Source organism: Crocodylus siamensis, chromosome 5 (genome assembly GCF_052110815.1).
Source record: "Crocodylus siamensis isolate JL-2025a chromosome 5, ASM5211081v1, whole genome shotgun sequence".
NCBI lineage: Eukaryota > Metazoa > Chordata > Crocodylia > Crocodylidae > Crocodylus > Crocodylus siamensis.
Window position 1 is genome coordinate 22596680 of NC_143399.1, and position 25774 is coordinate 22622453.

The 25774-nt window shown below is 42.8% G+C and overlaps 1 protein-coding gene across 4 annotated transcripts in view; it reads left to right on the forward strand.

Moving 5' to 3' along the window:
• ST6GALNAC3 (ST6 N-acetylgalactosaminide alpha-2,6-sialyltransferase 3) overlaps window positions 1-25774 on the forward strand; it is a 363147-nt gene that overhangs the window by 148208 nt on the left and 189165 nt on the right. For all 4 annotated transcript variants that reach the window (XM_090048545.1, XM_090048544.1, XM_090048543.1 and 1 more), the window contains one exon: window positions 9806-10000. Coding sequence is in view for 2 of the 4 variants with exons in the window: in XM_090048544.1 (XP_089904670.1) it covers window positions 9806-10000 (195 nt within the window). In the remaining 2 variants the exon portion in view is untranslated. The remainder of the gene's footprint in view (window positions 1-9805; window positions 10001-25774) is intronic.

The following is a 25774-nucleotide window of genomic DNA, read 5'->3' on the forward strand; positions in this document are numbered from 1 at the left end:
GTTGGGCTACCGTTCTTCTGAGGTTCTGTATCTAGAAGCTAGCACTTTTGGAGGTTATGTCACATTATGTCATCAGAACTATGGATTAACACCCATGGCATTGCAGGATTTCATTGCCATCAGTATACTACATCTAGGTGGGAACATATCCACTGTTCCCAAAACACAGATCTCCTACTGCCTAAAATTAACACTGTTTATTTAGCTCTAGATATATCACACAGTTGAGTGTTCCACATATTCTTTTTAGTGCACAGTGGTTATGCAGAGACCCAGAGCTTTTACTAGTTGTGATCTTTCTTTTTGGTGTATACAGATCTTGTTTTCTGTCTGATATTTTGTCCATCCTTTTACCCCATTTTTCTTGACACACCCTGATGCACCCTACCAGTGCAGTTCTGTTGCAGAAAAACTTTCTAGGGAAATCCACCTGTCAATGTTAACAAGTATTTACAGAATGGAAAAACATTGTATTTTTTACATAGTGTTAGGCATATTTCTGGAAGGAGACTTCAGCTTTTTAAACGGTGATCTTACTGGAAGGTATAGCAGATACTGACTTTTGAATCTAGTGTCTTTGGTTCTATAACTTTGGTTATAGAATCAAAGTTAATTGCTGTCTTTGATTTACTATTAACATGCATTGTATTTTATATGCTTAAAACCTTTCTGTACAGGATTCAGGTGACTGACCAAATAGAGTATTTCTAGCCACATAAGGGTTAAAACATAAAAGGGTGATGTTTTTCCTATAAACTTTTTTCTCAGCAGGTGAAAAATAACTACAATCAGGGGGTGCTTCAGTAAGTAGTAGCAACTGTCTGCCAGGTTGAAAGATCACAAATTCTTATACCAGCATTTCTATTAAGGGAAGTGTGCTTCAACCTGTATGTGTGTCTGAAAGCTTGCCAGGCTATTGATAAGAAGAACTGGGCATTAATCCAAAGCAAAAAAGCAGCATTTGAGAGCTGTACTGCAGAAGTTTTTTATATAGTACCACAACATCTTGCTTACCACAGTATCAGACAAAGTGCCTTTTAGTATCTGTACAATGTATATCTAGAGTTACTGGCCAAGTTTGCTCCAGTTCTTCAGGAAAACGTTAATGAATCAATAACAGTACATTAAGATAAATCACATCTTAATGAACAAATTAGTCTGATATAAGACATTAACCATTTTATTTTTTAAATCATGGGCTCCTGTACATGTGCAGGGAGGCTGCTCCAATGCACTGGTTGGAGGAGACTCGATTAATTGAGTCTGCTGGTGTGTGGTAATTACTACGCTTCAGCAGACTCCAGTATCATGTGCATCAGTGTCCCTGCACCTGAAAAATGGTGGCAGAGATGCTTTAACTAAAGCTCATTTGACAAGCTTTAGTTAAAGTGCCCCAGTGCCATTTTTTTAGCATGGGGATGCTGATGCACACAACACTCTCAGGTGTTTTAATTAGCATGGGTCTTGGAGCTGCATTATTTAAAGTCTCCGCCCTCCCTCCCCCCCAACGCCTCCCAGAACACATCTATAAGGCTTGGTACAGCCAGTCAAAAAGCCCAAGGGTGAATCAATTCAGTCTTTGCAGGTTAATCTAAGATGCAAAGATTAAACTGAGAAATAACTGGACACACATTTACCTTTTATTCAGAAAATGCAGCCACATGCCCCTGTGGTCTCTAGGATTTGCAGTTCAGAATCACCACAGCAGGATTCTGCAGGGTTGCTCATCACTTCTTCCTGCTTCCAGGTACTTCTGGGATTTGTAGTCCACAGTCGCAGCCAGCAGTAAGTTTATCAGGGTAGGGCAGCTCTGTACTCAGGGGAACAGGGGTTTTACCCCGCTCCCTGGCCCCAGACCCCAGCCAGGGTTTGCCTGGGGCAGGGGGGAGATCAGTGCAGTCTCTCTCTTTCCCTCCTCGATCCCCCCCCCAACCTGTCTCTGCTGGAGCTGACAGCCCAGCCCAGCCCAGCCCAGGGCTGTTGGGGAACTCTGATTTACCTTGAACCAGGAAGGGGTCTGGGACAGAAGTTTCATAAATCAGTTGACCCTAAATCAGGTCAGTCTCACACTACTGTTCAACCAGGTTTATTTTAAACCAGTTTCAGCCATTTTGAAATTGGTTTATGTGCACTGAGCTTCTGTTCTGTTACAGGTTTAAACCAGTTTCTGATCACTTAAACCAGTTTGTGTAACTTCTGTCCCTAGCCTAAATGCCTCATGAAAAATAGATCTGAGTCATAAATGTCTCTTCTAAATAAGTTTCAGTTACAGTGTAAAATGAAATACTAGACTGATAATCTGTCTTGCCTTAAAAGTTCAGGTTGCCTTGTGGTTTTCTTTCATGTAGATGATTTGGGTTGCATAGATTACATATTACCATATTTTCTTGCTTATAGTATGCCCTGGAATAAAGTCTGCACCTTGTTTTTAAAAGGGAAAAAAAGAGCTTTCCTTGTAGCAAGTAGCTGAGTAGCAGCTGCTAGGGAACTGAGCCTGCTCCTTGTTGTGCCACCTCTGAGCTGTGTCCAGATTTTCCTTCCACTTTTCCCTTGTAACTGACAGATTGCTCTTACAGTATTTCTCACATTTAATGTGCACTGCAATTTCCAGAAGCAGACAGTTTTTGGGGGAAAAGTACAAGAAAATATGGTAATATGACTTTACCAGAGGTGGTGGGTTGTATTGGGGTTGGAGGGGGTTATAGTTGAATAGGAGTGATAGACTACCTGAGAGACTGCAAATCCTGACCTCTCAGGAGGTCAAACAATAAGGTACTAAACAAAAGGAACTGTTGCCTTAGAACAGGGAAGTGAGCAAAAATGGTAAAGCTTTTATTGGAGAGCTGGGGTGAATTTAAAGTCCAGAGAGTTATTTAAAATCATGAGATATGAGTATGCTTTACAAACTGGTTTTAAATTACATTAAAATAGTGAGTTAATATGGAAAAAAGTGATAATATAGATGAATTCCTTGGAAGACTTCAAACTTTTCAGAACTGAGACTGCTTTATATAATCCCTTAAAATTCTCTTCCATTTTAGACTTAGAAAAATCAATCCATACAGTTAAGTTTTTTAATGGTATCCCTTGTATAACTTACTATTATTACCTGCATGTGAGTGGTATTTCCTTACAGAAATATTTAATGTAAATAGTTATTTAAGGATAAATCCTAAATCACAATAATTAGGCTATGAATACCAGTCAAAGCTTTGAAGATTACCCATTGTCCATCTTCATATCCTTGGATAATATCTTGTTTGCTGTTCTTGATTTCTGGGTTTCTTTGTACAGATTAAAAAGCATACTTTCAGAATTTTATAAAAGCACTTTCTCTGCTGAGTGATAGTTGTTAGGGCTGTGCAAAGCTTCGGTCGCTGATTCGATCTGGCGGAGATTCAACCCAGTTTGGTGGCTTAATCTCCGAATCCAAATTGAATCAGGAGACCCTTTAATCTCTCTGAATCATTTTGGAGAGATTTGATAATTAGGACATAGACACAGCTTTAAATGTTTCTTGGCTCGTGAATGCTGAGATGCTGGGGTGGATGGAGTGTCCCATGGGAGTGCAGGGGAGGTCCCCAATGTGCTTAGCAGTGGACGTAGAAGTGGATCAGAAGTACTTCCAGTCTACTTCTGGGTCTATCAGGGTGTGCATAGGGGACCCCACCCTCCAGCTCAGCAACTGGTGCCTCCTGGGTCTGGCGGCGTACACAGGGTCCTCCCATAGCCAATTGCCAAGCCAGGGGAGTGCCCCGTGTACTTGACAGTGGACCCAGAAGTGGACCAGAAATACTTCCAGTTTACTTCCAGGTCCCCCACCAAGTGCATGAGGTGCCTCCACTCCATGCTCCTGTGGGATGCTCCATCCACCCCACCATCTCAGCATACATGAGCCGTGCCTGGTACTTTGAGGTAAGTAGGAAAAAAAAGTAAAGCTAAGTCTATGGCCGAATCACTGATTCTCTGAATCAGCATCAAATGTTCGGGTTTGGACAAATGAGATCAGGACAGTGATCCAAATCAATGAATTGAATCACTGTCCCCGATTCAGGCTGAATCCAAATCTGAATTGAATATGGATCATTTCACACAGCCCTAATAGTTGTACTGAATTTGCAGTTTTGGACAGCAGAAGTCAAAGCCTCTTTCTTTGAATGCCATAGAAACTTTTGAGTCTGGTGGCTCCAGAAGTGGTTCCTGCTAGGCCTGTGTGAGTAGGCAGCTGTTTGATCCAGCTTCGGATCTGGCCGCTTGGGATGCCAGCGATCAGACCCAGAGCTCTGGACTGGGTTCCCACTTTGATGAAACTTGCAGGGGTTGTATATGACCCAGATATATGACAGGATCATATTCTAAGCCATTCTTGCCACAAGGACCAATAGTCAAGGAAAGAGACTGTTAAATGAGCATGTAGTGTTCCGCCAGTCTGTCTGTGGCCACTGAACTCAGTTTTCCACTATGTAGGCCCCCTCTATGATGTTATCTATTACATGATTACCTGGTTAATTGTGTAATAAATTTAGACTGGCTACACGTGCAAATTAACTATGGTGCCTTAAAAAGGTCCCAGCAGTTACAAGGGGATTGCTTGGAAATGTGTAATAACTTTATAGCTGGTTTCTATCCACCTTTAATTTGCGTGTATATGCAGTCCCTCATGACTGGAAGACTGAAGATCTCTTAACCATCAAGATCTTCTATGCACGAAGTGCTACATGTAAAAATAAGGTGTTCTAGTAGATGACAGATGCAAGGTAGCTAGTTTTCCAGCCATGATGTCTGAAAGTATTATAATCTTGACCACAATTCACAGTGTGTGGGCACCTTTGGCTAAAAGATTCTACCCAATTAAATTTATTCTCCAGGTCATAGCAGAGGACTGACCCACAAGTTTCTTTCATCACATAATTTTGATCTTTTTCCTGGTAGATCTTATTTATTCTGTTCCTTTCATACATGTCATCTTCATTTCTACTCTTGCCCTGTTGCTTCTCTGCTGGTTACATTCCAGGAATAACATTTGGCAGACATATCTCGTCCAAGAAAAAGAAACACTTCATTTACCTGATAGTTTCTAGTCTGTCTGCCAATTCTGCCTCTGCCTTCTTTTTCTTTTTCTTTTTTTCCAGGAGTGAAGTGAATTTTCAACTGTAGATTGCACACCTGCCTTTGACACACAAGTGTACTTAAAAATATTTTTATTAGGCAAAGATGACATTTCCCAGTTTGCAATGTTATTCCCATTGTAGTGCTTTTGAGTGGTTACAGATGACATTGAATCTCTCTAGAGAGTTTTAGAAGAACAATCCCTGCCTGTTACCCTCAACAGCTCTGTCCCACTGCTTCCACATTGCCAAGGAGAGGTTTATTCTCAGAGTAAGAACTAGAGGACATATCTATTTCCAACACCAAAGAAATCAGCCAGGCATGAACAAAATATTTTTCTGAAGGAATTTCATTTCATGGTCTTTTGGAACATAAAGTAGCATCTCAGCAAGATTATCAAAACTATAACAGACCAAATTAAATAAAACTAGTTTTCCATACTACTGTACCTATACTGTTCATAAAATGAAGCAAATTCAGTAAGTGTAGCCATTATTGTTTTCAGTTGGTCTTATAGTTGAATAAAAAGGCTGAAAACCTGTACCAGTCTCATAACAAAAATAGTATAATGTGAAGGAGCATTAAAAAGTGATTGAGTTTTTCACTGTAGTCATAAAAATAGATATAATGAAGGCAGTACAATATTACACCATATCATTTATTCTAAAAGAGACTCAGACCTACTCTTACCTTTCAATTGTCCTTCCAAGAACAGTGATAGTCTGTCTTCAGACAAATAAAATAAGAGCTATAAAATCAATTTCTCCTGAAGATGTTTATTTTACACTACAGTTTGGAGCGGTCTGCATTAATGTCTTGTACAAGATTAAGCTTGTTATTGGTAAACAAAAATAGTAATAGTAACAATCTTATAAGAAAACATTGGTCTAGAATATCAGAGTGTACATGAATTCTGTGGTACCTTGGGCACATCACTTAAGGCCATACCCCAAAACAAGATTTTGGTGCTTATGTCCAAAATTTTGATCCAAAACCTATTGGTCAGTGGCCACTTAACCCTAAATTTACCAGATGCCTTGGCAGTTTTGTTTCAGTGCATTTCTAGAACTGCTCCAGTCTGACCAGCTATGAGCCTTTTTCCCATTTAAGCCATTGTATGCATTGACTAGGAGCAGAACCCAAGAGTCCCCCTTCCAAGAAGCCCTCTCTTTCAAGCTCCATGAACATTGCAGTCCTTCCTGAAAAGTGTCATCTTTTCAAGAGGAGCATTGTAGGGTGCCTTCATCTAGAGGAGCTTGTACTTTGGTGATTAGGCACTCTCCTGTGAGATGGGAAATTGGGATTTATATCTTTTCTGGCTCAGAAAAGGCATTGAGTTCAGGTCTCCCACTTCCTGGATGAGAGCTCTAACCAATAGGCTCTTTCATTAAAGGTCATCTTTCTGGCCACTGGCTGCTCTGCTGGAGCTCATATTTTAAAAATAAACAGTGAGTTTTATTCAGCTCTTTGAAAGAGCATTTTAGGCACTTACACTCAGGTAAGGATTCTAGATTCTGGACTCCAAATAGGTCAATAGGCCCTGACTCAGATGTATAAGCTCTGGAGTGGTGCAAGAGTTCAGATACTTAATGTGCTTAGTGAGTGCTGACAAATGTGCAGCTCCTTGCTGTAACTCATGGCACTTCACAGGAAGCGCCATGAGATGCAGCATTCCCACTGACCCAACAAACAGTGTCTGTTGGGTACAGGGGTTGGGGGATTGAGTTCCAGTTTGGAGCGGCTGCATGCCTACAGTCACTCTCTCCTTGCTCCAGCCCTCCCCCTTCACAGCTCCTGTACTATCTTCAGAATGGGGGGGGGAAGGAGTGAAGGAAGCTTTGTCACAGACTCCCCCCGGCTCACCTCAGTAAATAGCTGAAATGTGTATAATGTAAAGGTAATAAATGTTAACTCAAGTTAGAAATCTTGCTGTCAAATATAGACACAAACACATTGATATCATCATTGGTGTTTATTTCCACAGACTTTTCCTTTTGCATCCTAACCAGCAACATAATATGCCAGTCCTATTATTATTTTGTTCTTCGTTTTAACACCACATCAAATTCAGGCATGGGAGGAGTGATTCATCAGGCCTGCTACTTACTGATTTTGAGATACACACTAGAAAGAATTATTCTGATCTCTGAGAGATAACAGAAAAAGAAATTTGGATTATATTATCATGGAGACAAAAAAAAGGAAGATGAGAAATATGACTAGTGCTACACCAAATTTTCTGTCTGTGACCACAAGTGTTGTATTGAATGCATTCAAATAATTTCAGTGCATCCAATTTTATCAGAGTAGCCACACAAATATTTTTTTTCCTTGACTGAACATCTACTTTGATAACAACAAAAACCCCTTTTCCTGTTGGCTATTGTGTATAAAAATGGTAATTTTCTTCTAGCAACTTGTCTGCTAGAGTAGAGTTGGAACTATAGCACTCTAGTAAGAGGAGTAAAAGCTTATGAAAATTAATAGCTCTTGCCAGTCTTCCAGCTATGAATGCATTTAAAAATATGTATTATCTTCTGTAATTTGCCTCCTGAGTAGTTAGGAAACATTTTTAAAGCTAAATATGTTTTAATTAAAATGTCAAATGAATCAAAATGTCTATATTCAATTAGAGAGAGAATACAGGTTGATTTGGGACTGCAAGAGGAAACACATTCTAAGGGTTTGTTAAAGAGCAGCATGCATCTTCTTGAAACATAAGCTAAGAGGGAATAAGGTTTCTCCCTTATTATTATACTATTTTTCATTTTGTTTTGGCTTTGGAACACTCCAACAGATTGGCCATGCAGATGTTTAAACTTTTGATACAGATGAGACATGAGATGAGCATCATGCAAAAGCTGACAACTATATCTCAATATATGTCCCAGTCTCATTTAAAATCCTTGAAATTGAACCCTTAAATTTCAGCACAAAAAAAATATGACAGTCAGCTTTTAGTAGGGGAAGAGCATGAGGAGTGTTTTTGGAGGCATGCTTATTGGCTTTGCCTGCAGTATCTATCAGTGAACCCTGCTATGTGGTTTCTTTATGCTACATTTGTCATATAAAAAATAAAAGAGAGAATGCCTCACTACACACAAACAACATTTTAATAACTCTGGACTATCAAATGAGAAGATTGGCAAATGACTCTCCAGGCGAGAGAGGATTTATCCTTTGATGTGGCTGCAGTCAGATCTGGCCTCTTTTTTCTCTCTCTTGCTACCCACAACAATAACAATTAAAACTGACAATTATTATGAAGATATTCAGGGTCAGAGTCTGACATTCACTGTTAAGAGACTCCACACTATAAAACCTATAGATTCTCAAACAGGTTCATTAGTTTTCCTTTTACTGAAGCTTCATTTATAAGGCTGTTTATGGTGATGGAATGACTTTTAATTGAGTGATTAAATAGTGGCAAATTAGGAAAATCAAATGATCTAGGGCATAGTATATAATATCTAAAGTCTATAAGTGCCAAGTTTTCCCCAAAAAGACCTTATAAGCTATGGCTTGCCATATATAATTATAGATAAATTCACCCATTCCCACTATCAGGACATGCCTTATCCCAAAGTAAATTAGAAACAATATCCCTGGTTGAATTGAAAGTGCAGGCCATAGATTCATAGATGTTTCAGTTGGAAGGGACCTCAGTAGACCATCAAGTCTGACCCTCTGTCCTGGGTTGGAAAGAGTGCTGGGGTTAGATGACCCCAGCTAGGTGCATGTCCAGCCTCCTCTTAAAGACCCCCAAGGTAGGGGAGAGCACCACCTCCCTTGGGAGCCCGTTCCAGATTCTGGCCACCCTTACCATAAAGAAGTTCTTCCTGATATCTAATCTAAATCTGCTTTCTGGCAGTTTGTGGCCATTGCTCCTAGTTACTCCAAGGGGTGCCCTGGTAAACAGAGTATCTCCTATTCCTTGCTGTCCCCCCTCTCCCCATGAATTTGTAGGCAGCCACAAGATCACTTCTCAGCCTTCTCTTCCAGAGGCTGAAGAGATGCAGGTCCCTCACTCTCTCCTTGTAGGGCTTTTCCTGCAGGCCCCTAACCGTATGAGTGGCCCTCCTTCCACATCCCTCTTGAAGTACAAGTACTTATAAATTGTCATCTTGAAATGTGCCATGACCCTGCAGCTGGATTTAATTACACCGAGGGAAAAATAATGCTCTTTTTATGGTTAGAAGACCTTAAGTGGCTTCAGGTTTAGGTGGGGTAGAGGTGAAAAGTATGGGTTAATTAGGTGGAGACTCAGGAGACCTCTTCAGTTAATAACATTGGAGGTCAACTTGTTCTGGGCTTTACTTTGTAAATCTGTGATCCTGGAAAACAAATTGGTTCAAAGTGTGCTGAATTATTCATTCAGTAATATTCAGAGTTAAAGCAGAGGCTGGGGTGGCGCTAAGGTACATGGATGGCAGCCCAGAGGTTGCAAATTCAAAGCCATAGCAGAAGTGCTCATGGCATGGCCCTGTCAGATTCCAACGAAGCTGTGAATTCTGCTGTGTTACAAGGACACGGGAAAGGAAAGGTTAGAGCAGCTGTAGCGGTTGTATACAATCAGGACAACAACAGGTAAAGCTTTCCTTTAAAAAAAATGCTTACTGCGAAGGGTTTTTTTGTGTTGAACTTGCTCGTCATATTTTTAGTAAAACAATTCTTTTTCATTCTTTTTCAATTGCAGAGAAAATCCATTGTTGCAGTTAGTTTCATAGCAGCATTCCTCTTCCTGATCATTGTTCGTCTCACAAATGAAGTGAACTTCCCTTTGATATTAAACTGCTTTGGACAAACAAGTGTCAGATGGATACCGTTTTCCTATACCCAAAGACGGACTCTCAGAACCCACTATGGATATATAAATGTGAAAACTCAAGAGGTAAGAACCCATACCAAACCAGTGACTAGAGAACATGTCATCTGTTACTATTGTAGTGAAATGAACTGTTAAAAAAAAATCAAACTACCAAATCAGGAGCTCAGCAAACCCGTATCTTGCTGCCTTGATAGATGGAAAATGCCCTGAAGAAAAATCTAAGCAAGCAGCATTTTCCAACAGTAAGGGAACCTTTTTAAAGTTCCAATGACTATTTAAATTGTATCATTTATATACGTAGAGCATTAGAAGAGCATTGGGCTGGCTCCTAAATTCTGACTATTTAAAATGACAGAAAAAAATTAACCAACATGAACATTTTTCAAATTGATATAAAGCTTGAAATCGCTAAAATTCAGAGTCATTTCTGTTGTGTGTGTTCTTTGTACAAAACCTGATCATTTTTTTTCCCCCCTTGTCCTTGATGTTTGCCTGTGAAGGAGCTAAGCATCTGCCCAGAAAGTGTTTGATACTGTGTGTATTTCTTAATGGCAAGAAACAAGGGTATCATTCGGTAGAAGTCTGTGCATTATAAAGAAAGCATAGAATTGGTATTTTATCAGGGTGTAATTCAAGTATTTAAACATTACATTAGTTATCTTTCAAGTCTAGGTTTGCATTTTTGTTGTTATTTTATGGTGGAACTGTGGTATTTTAATCCTTGCAAACATTTGGTTGGATTTTACTGGAAAGCCATTTTACAAAGTAAAAGAAAATTGGATGTTGTTGTCATTCTTAGTGGTAGTCTCTTTTTCTCTATCCATTTTTCTTAACTGAGATCTTGCCCCTTATGTCTGTCTCTAGCATTTGTTTACTACTTGTGACCAGCACAAATCTATTCAGTGACATTAAAAATTAACCTTTTTTACACGCTCTTCCTAATAGTTGTTCCTTTATAATACTGCCCTCCCCTCCCACCCCAAAAAAGCATTTACAGTCCCATTTTCTTACTTAGCTTTTATTCCTCCTTTTTCTTTTTAAGGAAAAGATAGTTCTTACACTCATGCCTGATGTGCTTTGAAATACATCTCTGTTAGAGAACAGAAACATTTTCCACTTTGTGAAAAACGTCCTCATTTTTTTTGGTTCAGCTTTATAACTTCACTGAGTAGGTTAATTGTTTCACTATTAAAGCAGTGAAAATAAGCTTTAGCCAGAAATTGCCATTTTTAGGGGTTATTTCTTTTATAACTGACATTTTTGAGTATTGGAAAAGAAGTCTTTTTGTATCGATGCAGTTATGCAATGGACTTTAGTGGCACTGAGGGCACCTATGCACAAGCACTGTGCAGGAACTCGATTAACTGAGTCTGCTGGATCATGGCAATTGCTGCGCTCCAGCAGCCTCCTGTGTCAGCATCCCTGAGCTTAAAAATGGTGGTGGGGGTGCGTGACCTAAAGCTCACTGAACAAGCTTTAGACCAAGCGCCTCCACTGCCATTTTCAATCACGGGGATGCTGATACAGGCAGGACTTTATCAGAAGAGCTCTTGAAACTGCTCTAATTAAAGCGCCACCCGCCTGCCCCTGGAGCATGCGTAAAAGTGAGATGCCAACTGATGCACTTTAAAAAATAAGAAACCTATCTACTTGCTACTCGTTAATCTCTGTACTTTGGCGATAATGATCCTGATCCTTGATCTCATGCTTCTATTATCAGGGGTATTTCTCTGGTCTGTCGACTGCCTGATAATTTTGTAGAGCCAGTTTTTATTTGCATTTAAGTTTCACACAAGCTTTTCTATCAGTTATTTAGCTCTCCTGTGTCTGCTTCCCTCCCAGAGACCAGAAGAAGGGTACGGTGATATCCAAAGCTTGTCTATGTCTATCCCCACCACGCGGCTGAAAAATAAAAGATGATAAAATAAAAGCTATCACCCACAAGAATTCTTGCCTGTCACTTTGTTGTCTACCAATCTAAGTTGTATTCATAGTAAAGGAGAAAGGTTTAATATGTTGTTGTTATTCCTCTGTGCCAACTCGTTCTCCCAGAGGTTAAATGACATTGGCTCATTTTGAAATGTGGTGCTACACTGACTAATCCTAACAATAAGATTTGAGATGGAGGTGGATGGTCTGATAGTCAGTGACTGATTAATCGATTAGCAAGACATTAGTCTCAATTTAGTTAAGGCCACAGAGGACTTTTTAAAATCAGTAACTTTAATTGTTTTTCCCTCTCATACATGAAGATTACATTAATATTTGCTAATTAACAATGATAATGAGAAAACTGAACATGTCTAGCTAATTGCAAGTACTCTATATTCTTAAATTAATTATTCCCTGCATAAGGGAGACCGTCTTTTTGTTGGCTGTGTGGAAAACTATTATATACCCCATGTTTGTAACTCAAATATAGCTTTTTAAAGACTAACATTTTGGGGTTTTTTTAAAAGGAAAAATGCATAGAAGTGTCAATGAATATGTATTTGCATACCTCACATCGCATATGCTGAAACAGCTAGGTAATAATCTGTTTTATGAGTGGAATCAAAAAAACAGGTGTGTCACTCCACAAGCTGCTGAACACATTTGATTCCACTTGACTTGATAAGGTTCAGATGTTCTTTTCATCATTTACTGTGATACTGATGTGTCTTGATGAGCTGAAGGTCCACACTATCTCTATTGCCTCTGTGACAAAATGATGCTCAGTCATACACGCACTTGACATATTTCTATTATACTTAAAATTGCTAATTACATTGATTAAAATAAAGAAAGGCTGAAAGCAGAGCTGTTACTGAAGATAGTTTTCATGTGATTTTTTTTTTTTTTTTCCAAAGAAAACTGTATTTTGGTCAAAGCCATTTCGTTTCTGAAAAATTGGTTCCTTTTGTCAGAATGTTTTTCCCCTACCTTTTCCCCATCCCTTTTCGTTTTTAGCCACTGTCACAAACCCCCAAAGCATACCAGGGTTCTTGGGGTGTCATGAATGCTTTCCTGTGTTTTGTGGTATTGATATGGCATGTGTGGTCTCATTGGAAAGCCCATATTATTCTGTACCCACCGGCACCGAGGAAGTCAACTCTTCTGTAGCAGGGGAGTCAAAGATCCAGCCCATGGAGCCACATCATCTAGCCCCTGCTGCTGCTTGGATGCCTCGGTGGCCTGCAGGCAGCATGTGGGGCATTCCCGATGGCCCCGCACCTGATCCAGCTCACATCCTGGAGCAGCCAAGTGGCTGCCACATGCAGCACAGGCCCCGAGTGCTAGTTTGGGCTCTTCTGCATGCAGCAGCTGGCCTGTGGCTTTGGCGCCACGTGGCACAGCCCTGGAGCAGCTGGACCACGGCTTGGCCGTACACGGTGCCTACTCTGGCTGCTTCAGGAAATTCACTGGATCTGGAACATGGGACCAGTTTGTGGGTCTGGTCTGGCTCATAGACCAGCCCCGCACCACTCATCCAACCTGCGAGGCTGGATAAGCTTGACGCCCTTGCTCTAGCAAAGGCATCTGAGAGAAAATGCTTTTCAGGCCAAAGGAATACCAGGCATCCGAGGGATAGAAATTCTAGTGACTTATGAACAGGGATCTGAGTTTTCTGTTCCCTGTGTAAAAACCTGGATTTTACCCTTTAAAGGAGAAAAACAGATTTTTCCCTTTGAAGTGGAAAACCACAGGTGTTTTCTTGCAGGATGGCAGAGTTCCAGCCTACCAGGGGCTGCTTGGGGCTGGGGGAGTGGAGGCAGGGGGAGCCACATGCATGTGCATGCATACACATATATGGCTGGCAATACAGACAGGCAGGGAGGTGGGGGCAGTCCTGGTAGCTGGATAAAGATAAGTATATGGGATGGGGAAGGGGTCTGGAGGGTCAGGGCTTGGGGAGCGTTGAGGCGTGGTCCGGGCACACCCATTGGCAACATGTCAGGGAAGCATGGGGGGACATGTGTCTGCCCAGATTTCTGCACGGACAGCAGGGCACAGGGCATGGGGCTGCATCCTGGCCAGGTCAGCACTGGGCTGGAGCTGCCTCTGTGGCCCAATGGGAGGGATCTGGCACAGAAAGGCAGAGCAGTGTGGGGAGACTCAGTGCTTCCACTGCCAGCTCCAGGAGCCCCATGGCAGCCAGGCTGTCAAGGTGAGGTGCCCCCTACCCACCTGGCCGCAGCAAAAGGGTACATCTCCACACTGCCATCACCCCTGGTGTGGGCAAGCAGGCAGGGGACACCTTACTTCAGCAGCATGGCAGGCATGGGGTCCCAGTGGTGGTGGCTATGTCACCAAATCTCCCTGCCACACTCCACCCTTCTTGCACCAAGTCCTGCCTACTGGCCTGTGGAGATCCCCAGGAGGAGGGCAGCAGGGCAGGGTGCCCCAAGCAGCCTGCATCCTCCTCCTGCTCCCGCCACTGCCCCCATGGATTCTGCTTGGCTTGACTCTGGCGATGCTGCCCATGGGGGGCTGGGGTCCACACTCCTCTCTCAACTCTGGCCACAGGAACTGCTGCCTCCTGTACACAGCACCTGGGGCTTAGGCGCTGCTGGCCGGCTGCAGCTGGCATCTGCAGGGCAGGGAACAGGCAGGATGCAACCTCCGGGTCCCATATCCCTTGCAGCTGGGGGGCCCCTTTGGCAGGGCTGGGGGAAGGAGGGGCTGCAGCTCAGGAGTGAGGGGGCACAGGCAGTGATGGGGGCTGTGGGTCAGGAGTGAGGGGCACCAGCAGGGCTAGGGAAGCTGTAACTTGGGGGTGATGGGTAATGGCACGGGAAAGAGCAGGGCACTGGCATATCAGGGCTGCCCAGCACCACAAAGCAGCAGCAAGGGACAGCCACAGTTGGGCCCACATCATGGTAAAAGGGCAGGAGAAGCTCTGATTTTCCATGATAAAAGAAACAAAATCAAATGCCAAAATATGTAGGTATTTAGATTTTATTTTATTATAATGCTTGAGGCACTGGTAGGTTTCCAAATGATTTCAGATTGTAAATGCATCAATAAAACATTGGGTTCAACTGATACCTATATATATATAGTGGTGTTTCATTTTAATTATGGAAAACCACAGATTTATGGTTTTTAAATCAGAGAATTTGGGATTTTTAACTGAGAAAACCAGGATCCCTGGTCATGAGTAACTACTTAAAATATTGCTGATTGGGCGGGGGGTGTTCTTTTCAGAGCAGGGGCAGGCAAAATGTGACCTGCAGGCCAGATGTGGCCCTCCAGGCCATTCTACATGCCCTGGAGGGCCCCATAAAAATTAAGAAAATTAATATTTATTTACCCCTGGCTGCCTGACATGTGGCCCTCAATGGCTTGCCAAAACTCAGTAAGTGGCCCTCTGCTCGAAATAATTGCCCTCCCCTGTTTTAGAGTTTAGCTATGATAGACTCAAGGTCTTTGGATCCCAGGCTTGGAGAATCCACGCCTCACCAATCAGCTGTCAAATCAATAGGAAGACTGATCTCTAAAAACACTGGCAAGTCTTAGGAGGGCTAGGATGCAGCCAGATAAGAAGGTAAGCAATTTTACATGTCTTGTTTTTCTCTAAACGTGTGGTCTGTTTGTCTTGTATAATTCTTTTCTGCTACACACTAAGCTGTTGTGTTGTCTCATTACTGATTGCCTAAGGAAAGAGTGATGTCTGGGTGAATGATAGTCCAGGGTAGCCCTTCCTATAGAAGGGAGGACCTGGTTCACAACCCAAAAGGCAGCTCACCTAGAGCTGGCAGAAATGCCTTTGCTGTATCTGTAAGGTCTGGTAAAAGGGATCTGAGACCTTGCTGGGATAAGGAGTTACCCCAGGGCCGTGTCATTCTTGAATGCCCCTTAGGACAAGCAATGGGGCAGTGGGGAGAAACCCAGGGCTCTTAGGGTACTCTGTGGAGGGCTTTGTGACACTGCTGTTCTTGAACGTACATTTCAGAAAGTCCAACTGATTCCCCAAAACAGATATAGCCCAGGTTTTAAAAATGGGCACCAAAAGTCTAAATGTGGTCTGCAGGAGGGTATCCTGGCTCCAACTGATCTTACAAAGCCCTAAATAATCCTACAAGATGTGTGTAGTGGTGAGACTTATACCAGAGGGGACATAAGGATATTTTTATAGTAGAAGGGAAAACAGAAGAAGAGGGGAGAGAGAAAGCTGTTAACAACATAATGGAACTTCAAGTATTCCCTGATCGCACGTTTCAGCAGTTGCTCTCCCAACATTTTACAGAGGAGGTCTCCATGGCACAGAGAAGGGAAGTGACTTGTTGAATGCCACCCAGCAATCCAGCAGCTGGATCCAAAACTGAAGCCCATTCTGAAGCTTATTCTGGCACCTTTTCCATTAGGCTTCATTCTTTTTTCTGATCACTTTCTGGTGATGGAAGGTTAACTTGTATTATTAGGATTAATTCGCAGTACTGTCAGGCTGTCCAAGAGAAGTTAATGACAAGCCTGTGGGTTCCCACCAGCCACCAGTCCCCTCTCTACTCCTGCTGCTGTGGTGGCTGGGGTCTCTGGGGTAAACAGCATAACAGGAGGGGCTCATTGAGCTTGCTGCCTATGCAACAGTGCTGGCAGGGGAGTAGGCATGCTGCTCATGTGGCAGTGGCAGGGCAGGCTCACACTGCCTGGGCAGCAGCAGAGAGAGTGCATGCTGCCTACACAGTGGCAGCAGGGAGATAAGGGGGGTAGCTGACAGGGGATTCATGCTGTCTCTGTGGTGGGGGGCCCATGCAGCGTGCAGCCCCCCAGGCATGTTAAAGTTGGATAGACCTCTATTACCGTATGATCAGCTTCTGTTGGTGCTGTTACTACTGATGTGTTGACAGCATGGTGGTGGACCTGAGCAGTAACTAGCAGAGCTGCTCTTGAGTGGTTTTGTGCTTGTCTCCAAGACATATCCCATGGGATTTCTCCTCTAGCTCAAAAGATACTCTCGTGTGGGATTCCACAAAGCTCTCATAAATGTATGAGGCCATTGGGAGGATTAGTAAGGAAGCAACATCAACAGTGTTTTCAAGAAGCTTTACACTTTTCTTTTCTGACCCAGAGAACATGGTTAAGTGCCTTTCCCAGTATCTAACAGCAAGTGGGTATGGCTGAGTCTCAATCCAGTGAAGAGAGAAGTGATGCCTGTAAAAACCAATCAAAAGACGCAGCAAAAATGGTGTTCACAAGCAGTCTGGTTTGTTTCTGTCATGGGTCACTGAGGTTCAGAACCTAGGAGTCAGGTTAATGTCCCGCTTGTTGCTGCATCTTTCAGCAGAAGTCAAAGTAGGTTTTAGCCTTTACTTCATGGCTGTATACTTTTCTTTTCTATTCAGCATTTGCTGGTCTGTTACTACGACAAAGGCCTGCCCCAGGTGTGACCGTGGCACTCCTGAGTGGCTACTCAGTCCTTGCTTTACCCTGATCTCCCTTTCTGTTCACCTCCTATGCCTTGCTGTACTTACACCTTTAAGAAAAGGGAGCCTGCCCTGGGGATTCCTGAGCTAGCTCATCTGCTCCTGGCCTACTCCTGGGCCTGAGTCTGTTCTGGTTCTGTCCTTGAGACCACCCTGGCTCCCAACTCTGTGCTATTTCTGGGTACCTAGTCCCCCTTGGGTGCCAGACCCTTCTGTCCCTCCCCAGGCACTGGACCTGCTCTGGTGCCATCTCGACTCTACTTCTGGATACCTACCCCCTCCTGGGCATCGGATCCTCCTGGTCTCCGCCCTACTCCAGGCACCAGATTTTCTCTGGTCCCATCTCTGTTCCACTTCAGAGTGACTGGATCCAACCTGGTCCTTTCTCTCCCCTTCACCCATACTATAGTCCTGCTCCTGGGCCTCTAGCCCCTCTCCTGGGCCATTGGGACCTGCTTCTTCCTGAAGTGCCTCCAGATGTTACCACAGGCTGTAATCTTCTAGGTATTATTCAGGAGTTGAAGCCATCTTCTGCATGCCCAGGAGATGTTCTCTCAGCAGGCTACAGGGCCAGACTGCCCACCCAGTCCAAGCCTGGATTTATATACCACAAGGTCAGCTCCCTTCTGGGTCACCTGGCTCCTGATTGTCTCCTGCCATACCTGTTGCCTGCTTTATTTGCATCCTGCCTGCTCTTGAAGTAGCAGGAGCACCAAGCATCACGTTACAGTTACCTACAATGCACTCTTACTTGGAAATATACCTGAGACCAGTTCTAGTGGAGCAAAAGGAAGCCAGACTGGAGGGGAGCAATGATGGATGAAAGAAAGAAAGAATACAATTCTTATAACCCACCAAATCAATGCATGCACAGTGTTTGGACATGAAGCGGGGAGGGAAGTGAAACAGGCCAGAGGCCTTACACAAAGCTATATCAAAGCTGGATGACTTGCCACAAAGAATATATCACATTGTAAAAAGTAAAATATCAACAAACCAATAAACTAGCCTAGAGGGCTTTATTAAACAATCATCAGTTAATTCTGGGAAAAGGTTTGTTTGTTTGTTTGTTTGTTTGTTTAAATACTACTTGGATGATCCTTGTGTGCCTCCAGAACAAAAATAGTCCCTACTGTTTAAAAATAGGAATTTTAAGAACAAGTAATCTCTGGAAAAGACGGTTTGAGAATATCAGATAGGGGATGATATGGACCCAATGAAAAACGACCCAAACCAACTTGCACTTTGGTAGTGGAATATTAAAGGACCCTTGAGAGCATTTTCTAGCACATCACTGTGGCAGGATGCTATTCAGTTTCTCTTCAAAAAAATACTGATCCCAAGCCTACCACTGTGGCATTGTCATCAATTTCAAATCTCAAATACAAGTTCCTAACTACTAGAGATTCTTACAGACAGGTTTGCAAAGCTACATATTAAAAAGAATGCCACTATTACTTGGAAAACTGGGGTGAACGAGGTTATGGTTGCTAGAGACACCACTGAAGGACAAAAATGTAGGATAAATTGCGATTAAGCACTAATCAACCTCAAAATGACTGCAGTAATTTCTCCATCTGTCCTAATTTTGGCAATTTCACTTAACTTTAATTTTTGCACCTGGAATTTATATGACTCAGATATTGGACATTTGGGGGTCTAGGCACTCTTTCCAGTGCTAAGGGTGATATTATTTAGCAATGTGTGGGTAGCAAAAGGGAAGAATTATGCTAACATCACATATATTGAGAATGTCTTTCTATATAGAAAATTCACTAGAATCTTTGCCAGAACAATGACAGATAGGGCTATAATTTTTGCACCACTTCTATTCCAGAAAAACTCCTAATGTAAACACAGGAGTTACATCTATATAGTGCAAGGAAGTGCCATGCTGAGCCATGCCATGCCTGCTCTGCTGTTATTACACTATTTTTGGTTTGGGAGTTAACAGCTGCAGGCCATGTGTGTACCTTGGGATTAGCAGACATTTTAAAATTTTCTTTTCTACTAATTTATGCTTATTCAGGAAATAACTGTCCCAAATCCTTTTCTTACCAACCTATCCATAACTCTGTTTGCCTTACTGTAAATCTCACTAGATGTCTGTTGCTATGCTAGAAACACACTTTTTGCTGATGGTCAAAACAGGAGTCTCTAACAGGTCAAGCTCTGTTGAGTCAACCAGTTGTACAAGGTTTTTTGTTCTTTCTGTGAGATCCTCAAATGCTATTAAACAAATTATCTCTCATTGGAGAGCTGTCCAGCCTGCTTCTCTTGTGGAGAACATAACTGCCAATTCCCATTAGGGGTTTGGTTCAGATATACAGCATAAAGTTCCCATTTGTTGATAATATTAAGCTTCAAAATGGTTTGAAAACTCTGTGGAAACAGCATATGCAAATAAGTCAAAATGTCAAATTTATACTCCAAAATAACTGGGCATCAGTTTCAAACTTTCCAGATAACATCACAGCATTAATTTAGTCTACTAGTCCATGGATAGCAAAAAGATACACTTCTGTCACCTCAGGTTCTTCACAGGAAAAATTAACTTTTTATAACACAAAGTAGCCATTTTTTCTTGGAACAATACTCTCAATAAGAGATGCTGCACAGAGGGTTTCCATTTAGTTCAGCAAATTAAAAGTCTACGTAAGTAGATTTCACTCTTTCAAATTTAATAACTTCATATATTTTTCATAGAATACAACTTCTTCTTCATAAGATGCTGCCATACTTGCAATCAATGTAGGTGCCTTTGCTAAAGTTTCCTCAGTATAAAACAAAAGCATTTCTGGCAATATAACTTCTGAAGTCTTTTGTCTTTCATTCACATGCTTCCTTCACTTGACTTATAACAGTCCACTTGTTTCTGCATGGGTCTTACACCATACTCTGGGTGCATCTACATAAGAAACCTAACTGTGCAGTAAGCAGTCATATCTACATGTGGCAGCACAGGACAGCTGTTGGCCTGCAGGAGGAGCCATGGTAGCAGGTGCTGCCAGGAGCCTGGCCCATCCCAGACTGGAAATGCCTACTGTCAGCACCCAGCAATCCATCAGCCTCAGGGGAGCAAGCAGGCATGGGAGGCTCAGCAGGTGGCCAGACTTGCCATGGTCCTGCCACACCCATGCATGCCCGACCCACAACCAATGCACAGCCCCGATGCAGAGCATCTTACCTGAGAAATGTTGCAAACTCTCATAAACAGCTTCTGTCTCTGAGCCCAAATCAAATGCATGTGTAGATGTGCCCTCTGAAGATTACTTTTTCTCCCTAACTAATGGAGAAGTCAGAGGAAGATGATATAGTCTAGCAGTTTAATTGGATGGGATGTTTATTTCTGCTATCTGAACACTGCTACTGGAGTTGTACTCTCAATGGTCAAATTTTACTTTGAATCTTACTTACAACTTTTATTTTTGAAACAGTAACAAAGGTTCCTAGACCCTAGGATAGATGTTCTAGTACACATGTAGATAAAATAAAATGTATAAAACTTTCAAACAAAAAGCTACCCTGTAACAGGTGGCATCATTTCATTAATGGATATTAATAAAATAGATTATTCATTGAAACAAAAATATGTCCCAAACAGATATTATTTTTGAAAGTTTATAAAGCAGCAACAGAATCCAAAAAAAGCCTTGTATAGTATGCCACTTTGTCTCTATTATCTCAAAATTACTAAGTCTGAAATGAGACGAGAGAACAATGAGACTCAGAGTATTATGAAGGATTTAAATTATGAATGACTGTTACAGATTTGACCCTTTTCTCTTAAAAATGATCATGTGCATTTTTAAGGTATCATACTAGATAAGGTCATGTACATTTTTAAGGTGGCGTAATAGATAAGGTCCTGCAGGTAAAGACTGTCTTGTCCAGTATCAACCCTCAAACAACTTTCTGGTATAACAGGTTCTGTTAATGTAACTTTTTATGATGTAACGTTCCCTGTGACCAGTTTCTTCTCACTTGCACTGGTGTACTTGAGAAGTAGCTTGTCTGAAATCAAGAAAACAAAACTGATACAAAAGCTGAATCTGGTCCCCCTCATGTTTTGATTTAACCCAGGCCCCCATTACATGTTTTTTATATATATATTACACAATTAACTGGTTAATCATGCAACTAATTTAGACCCGCCACACAGTGCAAGGTAATTATCAAATGATAAAAATGATTACCCAGCTATAAAAAGAGCCAATCAACTATAAAGTAAGTGCTTAAAAATGTGCAATAACTCTATAGCTGGTTTCCATCCAGCTTTAATTTGAATGTGCAGCAGGGCCCTTTAATTTGAATGTGCAGAAGTCTGATGCTATTCTCCAATGCCTTTGCATCAAGTAGCATAATTGATGTATACTTTATGCATCTCCCAGGCTGCTCCCTGTATCCCTCCCTTTCCTTCACTTACAGAATTTCATAACATATCTTCAGCCCTTTTGTAATTCTGGTGACATCTGTATCTAGAAAGAAATTAATTTTAAAATTCCAGCCTCTTACTTCCTTTGTGCATTTCTTAATTTAGTTATTAAAGTTTTATAGGAATCTGGCCTCTTGTGATTGGTACAATTATCCTTCTTCATTTCCTATTACTATTCTTATCATTTTGTAATATCCTTGATAGCTATGCTTCTGTTATTATTGAAATTATGTCATCCCTATCATGTGGTCGGCAGATGCAGCATAAAACCTGAGTTTCAACATCTGATGTCAGTGTTCTTATTGCCTGAGATGTTTTTACTTTTTTAAATGCAATTATTTTTTTATTTGCCTCCAGTCTCCTCCTATTGTTATTTATTACTGGGGTTTTCCACAGCAGAGCAGATACTGGGGCAAATTCCTCCCTAGTGCACCTCTTCTGGTGTTAACAGAATTGTACCACAGATAAACAGTCTCCTATTATTGAAGTATTTTCCTAACAGCAGCAAAATGACCCAGCTAGCATGAAATACAACTTTCTCTGCTGATTTCTGCAAATACTTAAAGCTAATGTAACCACAGCACATGAACCACTCCATGCTTACCTTTCCTCTTGCACCTTTTCCCAGTCAGGGAAATGCAAGGTAGTTATCTGCCAGTCCTTTAGCATTGTATTATTTACTCAGCTAGGACTGGTACATGTTAGAGTAACAGGTCACAGAAAATAGCTGTGTGTGGATCTAGCTCCAGAGGATACAGAAATCACAATCAAATCCAATAGAGAGAAGACTTATTTGATTCTACACAAAGGACAGGGCCAGTGAATATCTCCACTTATCTTCACTGAATCTTCATTGTTGTCATTTGTACTGTTGAAATGCTTCAGAGCCCCAGGAATCACCCAGGAGTCCACAGTTTTCTGCGCAAACAGAACTAAAAGACGGTGCCCGTCCCCAGAGCTTACAAGCTAACTTGGTCTCCTGATCTCATCTGCAATGCTTTCTTGATTCCTTTTCCGTGGACTGAAATTAGTAAAAAAAGAAATTCTCCTCCTGCATTGGTTCCCTATCTCTGGAAAGTCACCAGGTTGGCTCTGACAGCCATGAAACTATTGTACCATAAAATGTCTTATTTTTTAAATTGTGACCAAAAAAAAAAAAGAAGAGACAAGTTAAACCGAGTCTATTTTTAAGTTAGGCAAGTTGTGCTCAACTTATCCAGCCCTGCAGGCCCACTGAGTGGTACAAGTGATCCAGCAAGAGGTTGGTCAATGGATATGATCCAGTGCATTGAACCTTCTATAGGTCAACTCTGGCTGTGACCCAACCCTGATTTTGCATACAGAGCCATATTAACTGGCCCATGGGGCTCCACAAAGGTCTGGAAACTTGGTGTTAGGGAATTGGTGGCAACTTTGATTGCCACCACCCCCTGCTACCAACTTTCCAGACCTGTGGGATGCCCTTAGGGGCAGAATGACATGGCTCTGTGGGTCAGTGTAACAGGTTGCCCTTCCCAGCGCAATCTTTCTAGTAATCTGCGTCTTGCGTGGATCACCCTTGGAACGTTCTTTGGGGTTCTTATGTCCCACCCTATACTCACCTGCCACATCTTGATGGAAATTATTCTGATGATGTTCTCGCGAGCGGGAGGCTGCCTATTGTATTGTGTATGTTGGGGCCTTTCCCCCATGTGGGTCTGATCCCTGTTTTTCTATAGCTAGGCCTTTCTGTCTAAACACATTGACAGGCTGGATACCTTCAAGTCAGCCAGCCCTGATGGGTTACACCCAAGGATACTCAGGGAGCTGGCAAGCATCATAGCTGAGCCCCTAGCACGGATCTTTGAGAACTTCTGGTGCTCTGGTGAAGTGCCCAAAGATTGAAAGAGGGCCAATGTCATGCCTATCTTCATGAAAGGGAGGAAAGTAGGTCCAGCAAACTACAGGCCCATCAGCCTCTCCTCTATCCTGGTGAAGGTCTTGGAAAAGATTATCAAAGAAGCCATCCTTAGCAGACTAGCTGAAGGCAATATCCTGAGGGGTACCTACCATGGGTTTGTTGCAGGTAGGTCTTGCTTGACCAATCTCATTTCCTTTTATGACCAGGTGACTTATCACCTGGACAAGGAGGAGGAGATTGACATTGCATATCTTGACTTTAAAAAAGCCTTCGATCTGGTATCCGGCTGGCTAACTGCAGCCTTGAACTCACCATGATCCACTGGCTGGGGAATTGGCTCCATGGTAGGACCGAGGGGGTGGTGGTCAGCTGGAGCCAATCGTCTTGGTGCGCTGTGACTAGTGGGGTCCCTCAATGCTCTGTCCTAGGGCCTATACTATTTAACATCTTCATCAATCATGTGGAGATTGGTGTCAGAAGTGGACTGGCCAAGTTTTCCAATGACACCAAACTCTGGGGTAAAGCTTCCACACCTGAAGACAGGAGGGTGATCCAGGCAGATCTTGACAGGCTCATGAAATGGGTGGATGAGAACCTGATGGTGTTCGACACTGAAAAATGCAAGGTTCTCCACCTTGGGAGGAAAAACTTGCAGCATGCTTATTGGCTCGGCGGTGCTACACTGGTTAGCACTACAGATGAAAGGGACTTGGGGATCATCATTGACCACAAGATGAACATGAGCCTTCAGTGTGATCCTGCAGCTAGTAAAGTGTGCAAAACGCTGGCTTGCATCCATAGATGCTTCTCAAGCAAATCCTGGGATGTCATTCTCCAGTTGTACTTGGCCTTGGTGAGACTACAGCTGGAGTACTGCTTCCAGTTTTGAGGTCCACAATTCAAAAAGGATGTGGAGAAGCTTGAGAGGGTGCAGGGGAGAGCCATGCACATGATCAAAGGTCAGGAAAACAGACCTTGTGATGAGAGGCTGAGAGCCATGGGGCTCTTCAGCCTGGACAAGCGCAGGCTCAGGGGTGATATGGTGGCCACCTATAAATTTATCAGGGTGCTCATCAGGATCTGGGGGAAGGTCTGTTCACCAGAGCACCCCAAGGGATGACGAGGTCGAACGGTCACAAACTCCTGCAAGACCATTTCAGGCTGGACATAAGAAAGAACTTCTTCACTGTCCAAGCCCCAAGGTTTGGAATAGACTACGTTCAAGCACCCACTTTGAATGCCTTCAAGACACATTTGGATGCTTATCTTGCTGGGATCATATGATCCCTGCTGAATTCCTGCCCCTGGGGAAGGGGGCAGGACTTTGATCCTTGGGGGTCCCTTCCAGCCCAAATGTCTATGAAATCTAGGGTTGGATTAGACTGGGTCACATACCACACTAGATCCAATGCACAGGGCTGGTCCAATGGAAGTTCCATAGTTTCTAGGGTCAGAAGGGACCTGAGCAGATCATCTAGTCCGCCCCCCTGCCATGGCAGGAAAGAGTACTGGGGTCAAATGACCCCAGCAAGGTGTACATCTAACCTCCTCTTAAAGACCCCCAGGGTAGGAGCCAGCACCACTTCTCTTGGAAGTTGGTTCCAGATCCTAGCCGCCCTGACTGTGAAGTAGCGCCTCCTAATATCTAGCCTAAAACTCCCCTCTGCCAGCTTGTGACCGTTATTCCTGATCACTCCTGGTAGTGCTCGGGGGAACAGGGACTTTCCCAGTGCTTGCTATTCCCCCCTAACTAGTTTGTAACAGGCCACTAGATCCCCCCTCAGCCTTCTCTTGTGGAGGCTGAGCAGGTTCAAGTCCCATAGCCTCATAAGGCCTTCCCTGCTGCCCCCTGATCATGTGAGTGGCCCTCCTCTGGACCCTCTCCATGTTGTCCACATCCCTCTTGAAGTGCGGTGCCCAGAACTGGACGCAGTACTCCAGCTGCGGCCTGACCAGTGCCGCACAGAGAGGGAGGATCACCTCTTTGGACCTGCTTGAGATGCATCTGTGGATGCATGACAAGGTGCGGTTGGCCTTCCTGACTGCATCCCCACACTGCTGGCCCATGTTCATCTTGGAGTCAATGATGACTCCAA